Source organism: Dipodomys ordii, unplaced genomic scaffold (assembly GCF_000151885.1).
Source record: "Dipodomys ordii isolate 6190 unplaced genomic scaffold, Dord_2.0 Scaffold25, whole genome shotgun sequence".
In the NCBI taxonomy this organism is placed as follows: Eukaryota; Metazoa; Chordata; class Mammalia; order Rodentia; family Heteromyidae; genus Dipodomys; species Dipodomys ordii.
In genome coordinates this window covers 9,788,854-9,804,326 of record NW_012267241.1, presented here as the reverse complement: position 1 = coordinate 9,804,326, position 15,473 = coordinate 9,788,854, and the positions used below count along the sequence as shown (strand labels likewise).

The 15,473-nt window shown below is 38.8% G+C and overlaps 1 protein-coding gene across 6 annotated transcripts in view; it reads left to right on the top strand.

The window, feature by feature from the left end:
• Positions 1 to 15,473, top strand: part of Dtna (dystrobrevin, alpha) — a 328,938-nt gene that overhangs the window by 249,811 nt on the left and 63,654 nt on the right. For 5 of the 6 annotated variants that reach the window (XM_013014905.1, XM_013014907.1, XM_013014908.1 and 2 more), the window contains 4 exons: positions 4,611 to 4,765; positions 7,337 to 7,442; positions 8,930 to 9,096; positions 12,447 to 12,571. In XM_013014905.1, the coding sequence (XP_012870359.1) occupies positions 4,611 to 4,765; positions 7,337 to 7,442; positions 8,930 to 9,096; positions 12,447 to 12,571 (553 nt within the window). The remainder of the gene's footprint in view (positions 1 to 4,610; positions 4,766 to 7,336; positions 7,443 to 8,929; positions 9,097 to 12,446; positions 12,572 to 15,473) is intronic. The other variant, XM_013014910.1, reaches the window with a different exon arrangement.

The window sequence follows — 15,473 nt, the reverse complement described above, 5'->3', positions numbered from 1 at the left end:
GAGAGAAGGGAAGGAGGGAGGGGGGAAGGGAGGGAGGGATAAACCTATCTACCTGAGTGCTTAATTGAAAAAAATAACTAAATTAGAAGGTGCTGGAACCAAAGGTTTGTTGTTGTTGTTGTTGTTAGCAAAGTAGCTTTGGAGTGAATCAGGAGTCACTGTCTTCACTTAGGCTGGGCAGAGAACTTTCCCCATAATGAAGCAGATCAGAGCAAGAAACCCTGGGGGACATAGATAAACATGAAAAAAAGAAACATTTCCATAGTGTATATGTTTGCACTATTATATTAATAGGAACATCCCTACTATTCGGTAAGAGAGTTCTTACTATTAAAAGAAATGGGATGAAGATGGATTTTAAGAAAACCAGTCTTTAAAAAAAAGAAAAGAAAAGAAAACCAGTCTTCTAAGCATGAGACCCCCTCGAAGCCTTTCACATAGTAGATAAGCTCAGGGAGACCAGGTTCTTATCCTTCCTCTGATCAGACATCATCCATCTCCTGGATCCTGGGTCTGGACAGCCCAGAACTTCCAAGGCTTTCGTATCATTCTCCTCTAAGACCACTTACCTAGTTTGGACCAATGATGAAAATAGTTACTGGGAGGAAGAAAGGCATGACTGACCACAGCAGGCCTGTGTAAGCCCCTTCCATGCCCTAGACTCTTCCTTTACTCCAGGAACAAAGGTGGGGCCAAAACAAAGGGAAATGTTGTTAGGCAAGCAACTAACAATGCTGACACAGTTACAGAAGTTCAAGGTGATTGTGAGCAGATCTTTACCCCTTATCAGAACCTCCACAGTCCTCCTAGAAGTCCAGGAGTTCAAAGGAAACAGTGTAACTGCTCTAGAGTTTTCTCCCAAAGTACCGAATGGGCAAAGCAGGCCTGCTCTCCATGGGCCAAGCCAGTCAGTCATCTTCAGGACTGCAATGGAAGCAGGCAGGACAAAACCCTACTGGAGAGACAAGGATCTCCCTCTGACAAATTCCATACCAATGATATGATCCTGATACAGCATGTTCCTCTCTCTGGTAGAAGCAGACCTAAATTACATGTCCCTAATTCTCTGACTGAAGGACTACCTTCTCATAGATTGTCCCAGAAAGCTGGCTTTAGTGGCTTCTGGGTAACTTGGTTGAAAGCAATTTAACCACAAGTAATAACTGAAATCAGTTTGGCTTGGGGAATCTCAACAAAAGGTCAATTTGTTAAAAATGAATATCCTTCACCACCAATATTTCTAGTTTGAATGGTAATGACTGACGGGATGAACAACTATGGGACAAATCCACTCACAGACAGCAAGCGCTGCCTCTTGGTAAGAGGGATTGTGGGTATTTTCAATTGTGTTCTTTTTGCTGGCCTTCGTTTCAACAATCAGGCAGGCAAGGTCATGATTTTCTGCATTACTTTTGTAATAAGAACAAGGAAAATGAAAGGATATGGAATATTTCAAGGTTTGATAGTTTTATTTTCCCTTACATAAAAAATTTTTAATTCACTTTAAGTCAGATGTGCTTATTTGGCGTAGTTTTTTTTTTTTTCCTCTAGTTTTGTGCTTACGGATGAAGGATATTTAATTTGTTCTAACTAGCCTCTTTTTTGTTGGAGAGAACAGAGCAGAGAGAATATCAGCAAGAATGATTGGCTGAAATTTTTAAAAGCAGAAAAGGAGAAAACAGAAAAGTCAAAGTTGATATTTTAATGCTTTAAAATAAATTTATGAAAGAGACAACTACTTTACTGGATAGCTCTTTGGGGAATCCTTGACCCAGCTTACAGGGAAATTGGCGCCCCCTGGAGGCTTCTGACTTGTCCATTTAAACAGAAATGGCCTAATGCACTCCTTTTCTGTTTAATTCTTTTCCAACTGATTAGGAACTACTACTTTAATGGATTGGAATACTTGTTTAAAACAGTATTTCTAACTCACTGGCATGCTTTTAATTCTCCCTCAGTTCCTTATCAACCTCCAGATTTAATCTAAACTCCTTAGCAGAGTTTTGAAAGCTCTTCGTATTTCAGCCTCACTTCCTACCAGGCCCTGGTATGCCCCATAAGTCCTTGCCACAGTGCACTACTTGAAGATCCTCCAGTTTATTATCCTTAACACTCTACTTTTTGCCTGGTCTATTGTAAGGCCTGTTCCCTTCACCTTTGCTGTTCACTCATGGCCTTTACACTTGGTCCTGACTCACTCCTCTCTCCTCAGTAATCTTCTCTGTGTTCTTGCTGTACCCTATCTATCCAACTCATCTGGCACTCAAACCAGGATATTATTGTGCTCTATCCACACCCAGACTTTTGCCCTCAGTACATGGAAGCCTGCAGAGGACAAGAATAATACCCTTGTTTTCCTATGCACTTATTGCTTAGCATAGTTTCATTTAGTGCATGCCAGATTAGTCATCACTGAATAAAGTATCTACCATTGTATACTTCTGTAGGTTTAGAAAATGATTTAGAACCCTATAGAAAACTCCATTAGGGAAGGAAAGCCTAAATCACTAACAGACTAATAGTAATATGAAATTAATAATAAATATCTGAAGTGTCTATACTATACTCTGTATGCCCAGGATCATTCTGAGTATTTTACTTCTAGTAACTAATTTAACCTTTGAAATCATCCTCTACTATACATACACATGCACACACATATGCATACACATACCCATCTATATTGGCTTTTAACAGCCACTTCCAGTTAATCTCAGTGGTCCAGCCCTTTTTTTTCTATTGCTTAGCAGTCCTTCCTCAACACAAAAGAAGTTAAAATTAGCTTCAACTGTGTGGAAGATCACCATTGGAATTACTTATACAAATTAGAGATGTTGCCAAAATCTTTTTACCAGCTCCTGTTTGGGAATGTGGCTTGGATGGAAAAAGTAATGCTTAGAAGATAGTCTGGGTGACCTTATTATAACCAGCCATCTTGCCAAAAAAGCAAACAAGATGGCAGCTCTCATTAAAAAAAAAAAGTTAGTTCCCAACAAAATGGTGAGACAAAGGATGGGTAAACCAAGGAAACAGCGATACTCTAAGACAATATGTTGGTAATGAACTATACATTGGTGGGAGGAGGTTGAGGGAAGGGAAAGTGGGAGAAAAATGAGGGAGGGAGTAATAAGTTTAGCAAGAAATGTACTCCCTGTCTTGCATATGTAACCATAACAGCTTTGTACATTACCTTGACAATAAAATTAAATTAAAAAAAGTTCCCTTTGCTGAGGTTTCTTTTTTTCTCTCGTGATAGGATTCTTCAGTTTTATCTCTGAGATTATACAATAGATTTTGCTACTGATAACTTCTTTTTTGTCTATTTTTTGACTAGCTTTCATGGGACACAAGATAAAATTCACAAAATAAATAACATTGCTAAAGTGGACCAGAGAAATTTTTTTTTTTTAGTTTACATGGCAGTATCTTCAATTACATTTTGACCTTAAAAAGTGAACTTCGTTAGGCATTGGTGGCAGACGCCTGTAATCCTAGCTACTCAGAAGGCTGAGATCTGAGAATGTTGGATCAAAGCCAGCCCAAGCAGGAAACTCCATGAGATTCTTATCTCCAATAAACTATTCAGAAAACCGGAAGTGGCACTGTGGCTCAAGTGGTAGAGCATTTGCCTTAAGCTGAAGAACTGAGGGATAGTGCCCAGGCCCAGAGTTCAAGCCCCACGGCCAAAAAAAAAAAGTGAACCCCAAAATGAACAAAGGTAGCACATTGTTCTTACTGAGAGTTGATACCAGTTGTTGTGTTGGACTAACAGCAATCTGGTTAAACCAATAACAAATCCTTTCATTTTAATAGTTATTTCCAAAGAGCATCACGAAGCATCTTGGGAAATGATGCCATTAACATTGATTAAGGGCAGAAATGGAAGGTCAGAGATTCAGTGAATCGAAGAACACTTTGGAGAATAATTCAACCGTGACTGTACTTCATTGATTACCCACAAGGCCAAGCTTCCTCTTCACCACACATGTCTGAAGATCCTTCCTCATAAACCAAATGTTTATGCCCTGAACACTGATTTATGGAAAGTTTCATGCTTCTGTGGGAAGTTAATCAAGTGTTTTTATGACAACTTTATCCCTACTGAATCTTTCCCTTTATAAATACCAGAAACCAAAACACAATAGTTTTAGTAATAATATAGATGTTCCACTTGCTAATCAGATTCACAGATAGACACACACACTCTCTCTCTCACTCTCTCTCTCCCTTTGCAATGAAATTCTCTAGTGTCTATTCAAATGGCATCAAAATTAACAATTAAGCTATGTATGAGTTGATCATTTGACCTCAGAGGAAAAGCATAATGTTTTCTTTCTTATCAAAATATGTTAATTTTACCCAATGTGCTATGTGCTAAAATCACCCAATTTTACCCAATGTGCTATGTGTTAAAATCATCTACAAAAAAAGATACTAGAGAAAGTGCCATGTTATGAATATTTCAATATAAAAATTAGCTTTCCTATTATTCTTTCACAAAAAAATCGTATCTATTCTGTCACATTTCTTATTTGCAGCAGATATGTTATACTGAAACTATAGAATGTTCAAGTGACAAACAAATGTCTTCATTCTTTCCCTTCTCTTAGATATTTTCTCAATGATTTCTGACTCCAGTGGTGTGATGGTTTATGGGCGATATGACCAGTTCCTTCGGGAAGTTCTCAAGCTACCCACAGCAGTTTTTGAAGGTCCCTCATTTGGTTACACAGAACAATCAGCTAGATCTTGTTTTTCACAACAGGTAACATTTTAGAGAAAGTATCTCTCAAACAGTTGTTATTCCCCTTATGTGTGTCATTTCCAGTCACAGATGTCTGGACCAATGCTTCTTTATGACAATACCCAGCTTTTGACAAATGGCCTCTGAGCTGTAACTAACACATCTGGATAATAATCATAGCTGGCATTCACTGGCCTTTAGGCAGGTACTGTACAAATTACTTCTGTTGCCTAATTTAATCCTTACCATATACTGCACTTTCAGTATTATCATTATTATCATTACTGTACTATCCAAAGGGCTAATTTTTTTAAATTCAGTCCTATATGAAACATGTGTCTAACTCAGCATCAAACATTAGCAGTATTCAGAAAAAGAGAGGAGAAAGGAGTCACCCCTGCATACCATTGTGATTTAGGTTACTCAAATTATGACAAATACGTCTGCCTTGGCATAATATATTTTTTGGGGGGGTCAGTTCGTGGGGCCTGAACTCTAGGCCTGGGCTCTATCCCTCAGCTCTTCAGCTCAAGGCTAGCACTCTACCACTTGAGCCACAGCGCCACTTCCGGCTTTTTTCTTTTTGCTTATGTGGTGCTGAGGAATTGAACCCAGGGCCTCAGGCATGCAAGGCAAGCGCTCTACCACTGAGCCACCTTCCCAGCCCAGCATAATATCTTTAAGGTTCCCAATGCTGTGTTTTAACCAAATGTGACACAAAGGAAAGGTTAACCCCAGTTGTTCCAGAGGTGGAAACAGGAAAATAGTTGTTTGAGGCCAACTTGGGCAAAACAAACACGACACCATATTGAAAAGACAAACTAAAGCAAAAACACAAAACAAAAACGGTAGCAGTGTTCAGCTCAAGTGGTAGAGTACTTATAAGATCCTGAGTTTAAACCCAACTGCTGAAAAAAAAAAGTTTACACATGAGCTAGCTTTTAGCAACAATAAACCAATTATGCTCTATAAAAAGTCCACTGAAATAAAAATCACACAAAAAAATTACATCCCTGCCAGGCTCTGGTGGCTCATACCTGTAATCCTAGCTACTCAAGAAGGCTGAGATCTGAGGATTGTGGTTCAAAGCCAGCCTGGGCAGGAAACTCTGTGAGACTCTTATCTCCAATAAACCACTAGAAAACTGCAAGTGGCACTGTGGCTCAAGCAGTAGAGTGCTCGCCTTGAACTGAAGAGCTCAGGGACAGCGCCCACGCTCAGAGTTCAAGCCCCACAACCAACCAAAAAAAAAAAAAATCACATCCCTAAAGAGACTCCTGAAATTAAAAAAAAAATGCAAGTAAAATATAAAAATAAATAAACGAAAAAGAAATCAGCTGGGTGTTGCTGGCTCACTTGTAGTCTGAGCTATTTAAGAGACTGAAATCTGAGGTTCATAGTTCAAAGCCAGCCTGGTCCAAGAAACTCTTAACTCCAATTAACCACAAAAAGCCAGAAGTAACGCTATAGCTCAAGTAGTAGTACAAAAGCTCAGGTACAGCACCCAGGCCCTGAGTTTAAGCCCCAGGATAAACATATACAAAAAAGAAAAAGGAAAAGGAAAGAAAAGAAGGAAGAAAAGATTGGAAAGGAAAGGGCAGAGAAGGGAAAGGACAAAGAAGGAAAACAACACGCTGATTTCCCAGCTAGGAAATACCATCAGATTGCTTACTTGGTGCTCTGGGAGCCAAAGCCACAGCAGGTCTCCCTGTGATCAAGAACTTAAAAGTAAAAGTGCCCAAAAGATTGGAAAAGAAGACATAGTTTGCTGCACCAAATACGAACTCTATTTCTGTGTTATCTCAGCGGAGGAAGTGCTTTCTAACCCCCTATTCTCTTGCTCCCCCATGTCCCAAGGACGCTATCTTCTTATGCATTCATGCCCCAACATGTTACTCTTTCAGAAACTTCTCTATGAAATTTGTGTTCTCTCTACCTAAGTTTGACACCCATGATCCCTCCTCCTCCCTACCCTTCCAGCCCCTGAGAACCATTGTTCTATGATCTCTCAAATCCACTGCTTATCGTCCATATGGTGACCTCATTCAGTATTTTTCTCTCTGCCTTGATTTTCTTTTAATTTAATGAATCTGTACATTCAAAAAAGAAGTTTGTTACTCTGTTAAAACCTCTTTTCTCCAATATCCTGTAGACTGTCCCCTTACATCATCATGCATATAACCTTAATGATGAGGTTATTTATACATTTCAAAATAAAAGTCACGAGCCAGGCATGGCAGTCTATCCATCCACTTTGATGCTCTAGTTCAATTAAAGTAGTGATTTCTACATCTGAACATGTAATTTTTGTTATTTATACTGATATGATGCATACATTAAATGTAACACTTTTTTGGTCATTTTAAAAAGAAACATAACACATTCCTTTTCTATATCAGAAAGCATCAAGATGAATAGCTAGAAGCAGATTGAAGTGAGAGGAAGGCTTTATAAAAAAGATTTTTTAAATTTTAGTGTTATTTAAAAAAACAAAACGTTAAAAGAATTACTGACATTCTCTTAAGGGTCAGAATTTTGGTTTTTTTTGGTGAGACTGTCCTAAATTTTTGTAATGATTCTTTTTTTTTTCAGAAAAAAGTCACATTGAATGGTTTCTTAGACACACTGATGTCAGACCCTCCCCCACAGTGTCTGGTCTGGTTGCCTCTCCTGCACCGTCTGGCAAATGTTGAAAATGGTGAGTAGTTGCTAGTCAGTGAAGGCAGTTTTTGAATTATTGAAATTAGACCGCAGTATCTGCAGATATGAAATCCATATCAGAGTTTGAGGGAGTCTAATTTATGGTTCTTACTTTACTGAGGATAGATCTAACCTGTTTCCCACCTGTTAATAAAGTCTTATAGAACCATGACAAAACGAGGACTTGAATTTAAAAAAATATTTTATCATATGTCTCTTATTAGAATTTTAGGATCTAAGATGTCCTTACTGTACACTAAGACTCAAGTTTGTTTTACTTTGAACTCATTTAGAAATCTTCTACCTTTATTATCTCTCTTAATTCAGAGTTTTGACTGAGTCCTGTTTGGCTAATGAACACAATTGAAAGAACGGATTAACTGGTTTCTTCACAGCTACTAATAGCCACAGGCTTTTAAAAAATATTTCTTATCCATATGCAAAAACAATGTGCAATGTAGATGAACAGGATGTGTTACATGGCTTTTGGCAGCTGTCTACCAGTCCAGGACTAGTCATTCTCGAGTCAGAAAGCCATAATTGCATTCCTGCTCTCTTGGAATTTCCAGTTGTGAAAGATGGTGTTCCAGCCTTGTCTTTATCAATAGCCAAGAAGGAGAATTTGCTGTGCTTGTTCAGTAAGACAATGCACCAGAACCAGCTGTGGTCTTGCTTTTACACTTGCTTTCTTAACTCCATGGACTCTCAGTCACATTATTTTTCCTGAATTTTACCAAAGGCAAGAATGGTTATAGTAATTGTTTTACAATCTTTAGCTCACAACATGCGAAACTGCCTGTTCACTTATTAGCTTCCAATATCAAATGTTTTACCTTGCCTGCTTTATAATCCTAATATTTTGCTGAAGAAAATTGTGTGCCAGAACTCTCTGGATTAGAACAGTGTTCAGATGATATACATGTATTTTAGGGCCCCCTTCCTTTTGTTTCGGAAAGGAAAAAAAAAGCATAGAGGTGAGATGAAACCAGAGTTACTCATTAAATAAACTATAGCCACTCCACTTTAAATAATGATATTTCAATTCTCTCATCCAGTTTCTCTGCATCTTCCTGACATTTTTACATTGTATTCAAATTTACTCTGGATAACTCTTCCATCATGCTTCTGAGTCTTTAGTGACCAGCGCTGGTCCAAGAGAGAGAATGCGTTTGAAGGAAAGGCAAGTCAGGTTAGATAACTTATATTCTTGTAGTGGGACCTGAATTACCAAGTGACCTTACAGAGATACGTGCTGTTAAAAGCACACCCCATCCTGTTTCATTTCTTTCATCCTGATGTGCATGCTGGAAAAGACATGCTGGTGAGGTTCCAGGAACAAACTAAAGGCTTCTCTAGGCCAAAATTATCTATGGTTTGAATTTCATAGAACGTAGCAGAAAGCTCTAGTTCTTTCTAGGCTGCCTTTTTTCTTCTTCTGGCTCATACTTTGTTCTCTTGTTTTGTTTTGTTTTTTCCATTTTCTAGTCTTCCACCCAGTTGAGTGTTCTTACTGCCACAGTGAAAGTATGATGGGATTTCGCTACCGATGCCAACAATGTCACAATTACCAGCTCTGTCAGGACTGCTTCTGGAGGGGGCATGCAGGAGGTTCCCATAGCAACCAGCACCAAATGAAAGAGTACACATCATGGGTAAGTGACGCTGGGTAATATTTAAAATTGGGTGTGTGCAAGGGAGTTTCAAGGATGGTGACAATTAAGGGACAAACTTCACTTTCACTCTGAGTCTAACATGTCTTCCCTGTCATCTTCCATCCATTTGGCTCCTTTACTTGTACCACCTGAGTTCAAAGTAGCTTCCTGAGACTTAAAATATAGGAAGATTAAAACTGTGCTTGACACATAGACCAGTCTGTATTGACTTAAATAATGAACCACAACAACTTTGGGTACATAGGCTTATTTTCACAGTAAGTTAAAGAATTTTCCAAGTTTTGTTTTGTTGTGGAAGTTGCTGGAAATATTGTTTCATTTTTCACAGATCCTTGAATGCTTTTTTTTTTTTTTTGTCGGTCATGGGGCTTGAACCCTGGGCCTGGGCGCTGTCCCTCAGCTCTTCAGCTCAAGGCGAGCGCTCTACCACTTGAGACACAGCACCACTTCCAGCTTTTTCTTTTTGCTTATGTGTTGCTAAGGAATCGAACCCAGGGCCTCAGGCATGCAAGGCAAGCGCTCTACCACTGAGCCACCTTCCCAGCCCCCCTTCCTTGAATTCTTGTAAGAGTATGGCTGACATACTAAGGACAGAAGTATAAGAGTTCTGTTATACTTAGTTCAGAGAATGAAGAGGAGGAATTGTGGTCATATTAGCAAATTGGCTTTTTGGGAACAGCATGTTATCAGCTTGATAAAGTTGATAGACATTTGTCCAGGAGTACCCCTAAGATAAGGACTCAAATGGTTTTTCTTTCTTGCTATTGTTTCTAACATATTTATAAGATGATTTCTTTGTTGCTTTGTATGTCCCTCCCCCACAGTATAACGTCTTCTTTCACTGTATTTGATGTTGGTATAATTTGTTGAGGGGAAGGGAAAAAAACAAATTGTTTAAATAGAGATACAAGTGGACCAATTGCAACAATGAGATGTACAAGAGGTTATGTCAAAAAACGAACTTTAGAACTTTGGTGCAAGGTGAAGGGAGAGATGGGAAGGGATGGGAAGGGGAAACAAAGGAGGAGGCAACAATGCCTGATAAGAAATGTACTTACTATCTTGCTCATGTAATTGTAACCCCGTTGTACGATATTTTCACAATAAAAAAAATCAAAGAAAAAAGAAGGAATCTGATCTTGGTGTATTTGTGCTTTCAGTAGTTTGTGACTTTCTGACCTCATTAAATTCAAAGACAAGTCCTAGCAATGTAGCTCTTACACATTTGTTCAACTATTGTTCTGTGCAGGGATTTGGTTTAGTAGTAGTTGTTGTTGTTGTTGTTGGTATTGTTGGTATTTTGTTGTTCTCAGTCACAGGGCCTGAACTCAAAGCCTGGGAGCTGTCCCTGAGCTTTTTGTTCAAGGCTGATGCTCTACTGCTTTGAACCACTGCTTCATTTCTGCTTTTCTGGTGGTTAATTGGAGACAAGTCTCACAGACTTTCCTGCCCAGGCTGGCTGTGAACTGTGATTCTCCAATCTCAGCCTCCTGAATAGCTTGGATTACAGGTGTGAACCACCAATGCCTGTCAGCTCATCTTAAGATAATTCTAGCACACGAAAATATAAAGTTGTTATGGCTTTTTGTTAAGTGTATTGTTATTTCAATTCAACCTGTAGCCTTTACTTAAAGGGATACTTAGTGTCCTTTAAAAAAATCTGGACATAGTTCAGGGTTATAATCCCAGCAGTCTAGAAGCAGAGGCCAGAAGATTGTGAGGCCAATATGGATGGGCTACACAGTGAGAGTCTGGTGCCAAAAGGGGGGGAGGAGGAGAAAAGAGATGGAGGAAGATTGATGCTGATCAATCATCTTTAGTTGATCTGTTCAAACACTGCATTCACCTAAGGAGTGTGAGTTCTAAAAGCCCATAACAGGAGGATGTCTTTACAAAGTTGAGTCAGACTCTGCAAGAAGACAAAGGGGCTTAGTAGTTTCAGAGTAAGGCACTGTTGCTGCTGCTGATTAAAATGTCATAAGAATTACACTTTCTAACAGTAGCCAACGGGGAATTAGGATTTTTTATTTGTTGGTTTGAATTTTTGCTTTTGGTGGTGATGGTGGTTTTGTTGTGTTTGGTAGTCCTGGGGATTGAACTCGGGGCCTCACACATGTTAGGCAAGTGCTTTACCACTTGAGTCATGCCCTCAGCTCGCCAAGGGGACGTCTTAAACAGGCTCCTATTTCAAAGCTTTTAAATAACAAGGACAAAAGATATTATACTACCAAGTATGAACCCCAGGCATAAAAGGTAATGACAAAATTATACACTGCTTTCTTTATTGTTTTTGGTCGGTTGTGGAGCTTGACATGACAGAGCATGGGAACTGTCCCTGAGCTCTTCAGCTCAAGGCTAGCACTCTACCACTTGAGCCACAGTGCCACTTCCAGTTTTCTAGTGGTTAATTAGAGATAAGAGTCTCATGGACTTTCCTGCCTGGGCTGGCTTTGAACCGTGATCCTCAGATCTCAGCCTCCTGAGTAGCTAGGATTACAGGCACAGATCACCGGCGTCTGGCTATGTACACTGCTACTTAATGGAGAGGAAAATATGGATTCACTATATAGATGTAGTGATCTGATATTATTCTATTCTTTCAATTTTGATGTTATCCTATGAAGATATATAACAGCAACAAAGAAAAGCAGTAGTATGACATGCTGCAAAGAATGTGGATTTCAGACTCAAAAGATGAAGTTTGAAGTTCCAGTTTTACTTCTAATGTGATGTATTGGGCCACACCAGAGACCTCTTTGATTGTTGGATTTCTGTAAATCCTTCTGATCCTCTCTTTGCTTCTGAGCATCCCTCTACCCAAGCCAGTCCCTCCAGAACTAGGTCTCCTCTTGTCATCCCTGTGATTTAATCCAGATTGTGTCCTTTTTGCCAACCCTGCCCTGTCATATAAGGACTTTGGTGACCTCTCTCCCACTTTCATTTCCAGAACAAGATCTCCTCTCTATTCCTCCCTCAGCAGTTTCTGTTTCTCCCATCTGAAATTACTTCCCCAAGTGACTAGAACTCAGTACCCTTGGTTTCTGTCAGAAGGATTCTAGTGGCCCATTAAGTCCCAGGTTAAGTGTCCCATGTGCAATGGCTGCTTTCGTTTTTCACAGTTGGTGACACTAAGTGAAGGAGGTAGGTATCCTGGCCCCAGCCTTGAGCAAACTTTCTGACTTAGAGTATGTATATGCTAGAAAAGGAGTTCTTGAATGGGTGAATGAATGAGTGAATAGCTGTTTTAAAAAAGAAAAAAGTAAACCATCTGATAGATTATCACAGCATGATTAGCCGTTATCACATCTACCTATTCTTTTTCTTCCCAGAAATCACCTGCTAAGAAGTTAACGAATGCATTAAGCAAGTCCCTGAGTTGCGCTTCCAGCCGTGAACCTTTGCACCCCATGTTTCCAGACCAACCTGAGAAGCCGCTCAACTTGGCTCACATCGTGTGAGTATCTCCATACCAAAAGGAAGATACATCTTTTTTCCCTGACGCATGTCCCAAGCAATTCATACAAGACAATTTTACATAACTTGTCAGAGACCACGTTTTTTAGTTTTATTTTTTTAAATAAAGCAATACGATTGTCATTTTTCCCTCAGTCTTTCTACCTTTACTTATAAAGTAAAACACTAACAGAATTCACCAAGAGATAGAAAATATTCAAAAAGCTTATTCAAAAATTTTAAAAAGTTATAAAATATGAATGTTAGTAGAATTTGCACAGATGGAAGTAAACCATCAATGGAATTACCATTGTTTAAAAAAGTAATCGCATAATGTATGTTAGTATCGTATGTACTTTCAGCTCAAATTTTAACAACCATTTGTTTCATTTCTCAGCATAGTCAGTCATGGTAATGATGCCAGCTAATCTACATATTGCTTTTGAGTTTTTTAGTGCCTGGATTCCTATCTTCTAAAAATGTATAGTCTATAAATAGGAAAGTTGAAGAAGGAGATCAAAAACTTATCTACTTGTGCATTTGGTGGATAGAAAGGCTGGACAAGTGAATAGTACAATTATCAACCTGCCATTTCCTACCATCGTTGAGCTCTAGACCTGTCTCAGACCTCACCAAGACAGCAAAAGGTTTGGGTAGAAGAAATGTCCTCTCCTTTAATGTGAATGTGGGCTCAAACAAAAATGAAGCTGATTACAGTACAGTTAGGAATAATATCATCACAAGTTCTCTGCAAGCCTCTAGTATGGGTGCTTCCTCCCATTCCTCCTTTAAGAGCCATCTTTTCTTCCCCCCTAGTTTATTGGGACCCACCAATGTGCAACACCGTATTTTTACATGTATGAGCTGATGAGTTTCCAATATCAGTAATTCATGGATTCGAAGTTCATATGATAGGGAGAACATAACACGGTCTCTTAACAGGCACCCAGATAGTAGTAATTCTTTCCCCTGATGGGTCTGAGCAAATACCATCACATCATTGGGTTTGCATCTCATCTGTGTGCTTTGCTTAAATACTACAGGGCCCTGTGTTCGTTGCTCCTGTGTGTGCTTTAAGGCATTCCTGACTCTATCAATAAGGCACAGAAAACAGCGCTCCTATCTCAAGTGGCATGCTGGCCTAGGCCAAACATCCGGAAAATAATCTACAAATCAATTCTATAGAATGCGATTAACTCATTTCCTTAACAGGAAATAATGTTCCTGAAAATAAACAAGTAAATCTAGGGAATATCCTAAAAGGTCAACTATTCACAGAAATTGCTTCACAGGAGCTGTTGGTAATAAGGTCTCCGCTTTTCTTCACATAGTCTACTAGAGACAGTCACTAACTTGGTAGCAAAGGAAAAGAAAGAATGAGAGTAAGCCTCTACTGTGAAAGTTCTGCCCAGTCACTTCCTACCATCCCAGTAAGAGTTACATATAAAGGCAGCCTCAAGTCTAAGTTGCTGGGCAGAAACAGCGTGGGTAAGAGCGGCTGTGTGCCAACGGCATTGAAGTAGACAGAATAAGAATGCTGCGCCCCTCTTCTAGAAGGATTTAGGAAAGGAGGCACTGTGAATAAAAGTCAGTTTCTGTGTGTTTGTGTCTGTGTGTGTGAGTCTATATGTAAGAAAAGTAAATTTCAGTGAGTATGTATATTCTGTTTACTTGGCTAAGTAAAAAATTTATACAATTTAATTTATTAGGGAAATATGATCTTATGCATTATGAACTGAGTTAACTAAAAGCAATATTTATTTCCACAATAAGCTGGTGGGAGCAGCAAATGAATCCAGGGCTTGTGCTTGCTCAATGGATGCTCTAACCCTGGAGGACTCCCTGAGTCCCCACAATAGAGCCTTCGTTTGTGTTCCATGGAGATATTTCAGGATTCTGTATATAATATCTGCCTTTTCTTGAAAGAAAATTACTGTATATTTAGCCAGCCTCCCCAAGGAGTTTTCAATCAAAATAATCTATACAATCTGCGAGGGCAAATGTTTTGCTCATAATAAAAATGATCTGACATATTTATTAAAACAACAGTCAAGAAATTCTGGATGAAGAATGTCCCGTCTGTATTAGAACAGAGTTTCTTTTCTGTTTGTAGGTATTTTTTAGCAGGTATGCAAGCCATTATTGGGGAAAGAGACAAAGGGTAGTCTAAGACTTTCAATTTGAAGCCATGCTTCTAATTTACCCTTTGTAGGCTATTCTTAGGACATAAATAAATGCCTCTTAAATGACAATATAAATAATGTATGTTTTAATCTTTGACAAAGAAGATCCTTTTAGTCTGCTATATTGGCCAAGTACTTGAAATTATTGAATATTTTCACCTCTTCCCAATGTATGTAGGTATAATTTTCATATATTTTATAAAAATACATGACATTCTATGGCAAGTCCTTTTATCCTAAGCTATTTCACCATTTTTAAAATTGTATTTGCAGATGGTCAGCCTCTAGATAGATCCTTACATGACCTTTCCTTATTATGTGCTCAGGAGGGAGAGGGGAAAGAAGTGGGGAGAGAAGTAGGGAGAGAGACAATTTGCAAATTAGTGCAAATTCTTCAAAGATGCTGTTCAGAAAGGAATCACATGTTTCACATGTTTACCTGAAGGGTAATTGCAAGTCCTTATGCAGTGCTGAAATATAGTTAACATTATGCAGCCTGTGTGTTTGGAATGAGATGCTGAAAATGATACAATCTTTTTAAACACATATGTCTCACTGGGTTTGTGGTTGTATTAAAAAATTGAAATGAGTTCTCCAGTACGTATGTCCAATCTAATCAGTGGGAAAAATCCTTATAAGGGAAAAAGGTATAAATTGAGACAAAGATGTATAGCTCATGCTTGATCAGTGCATAATAAATCAGAAAATATTTGTATTGTG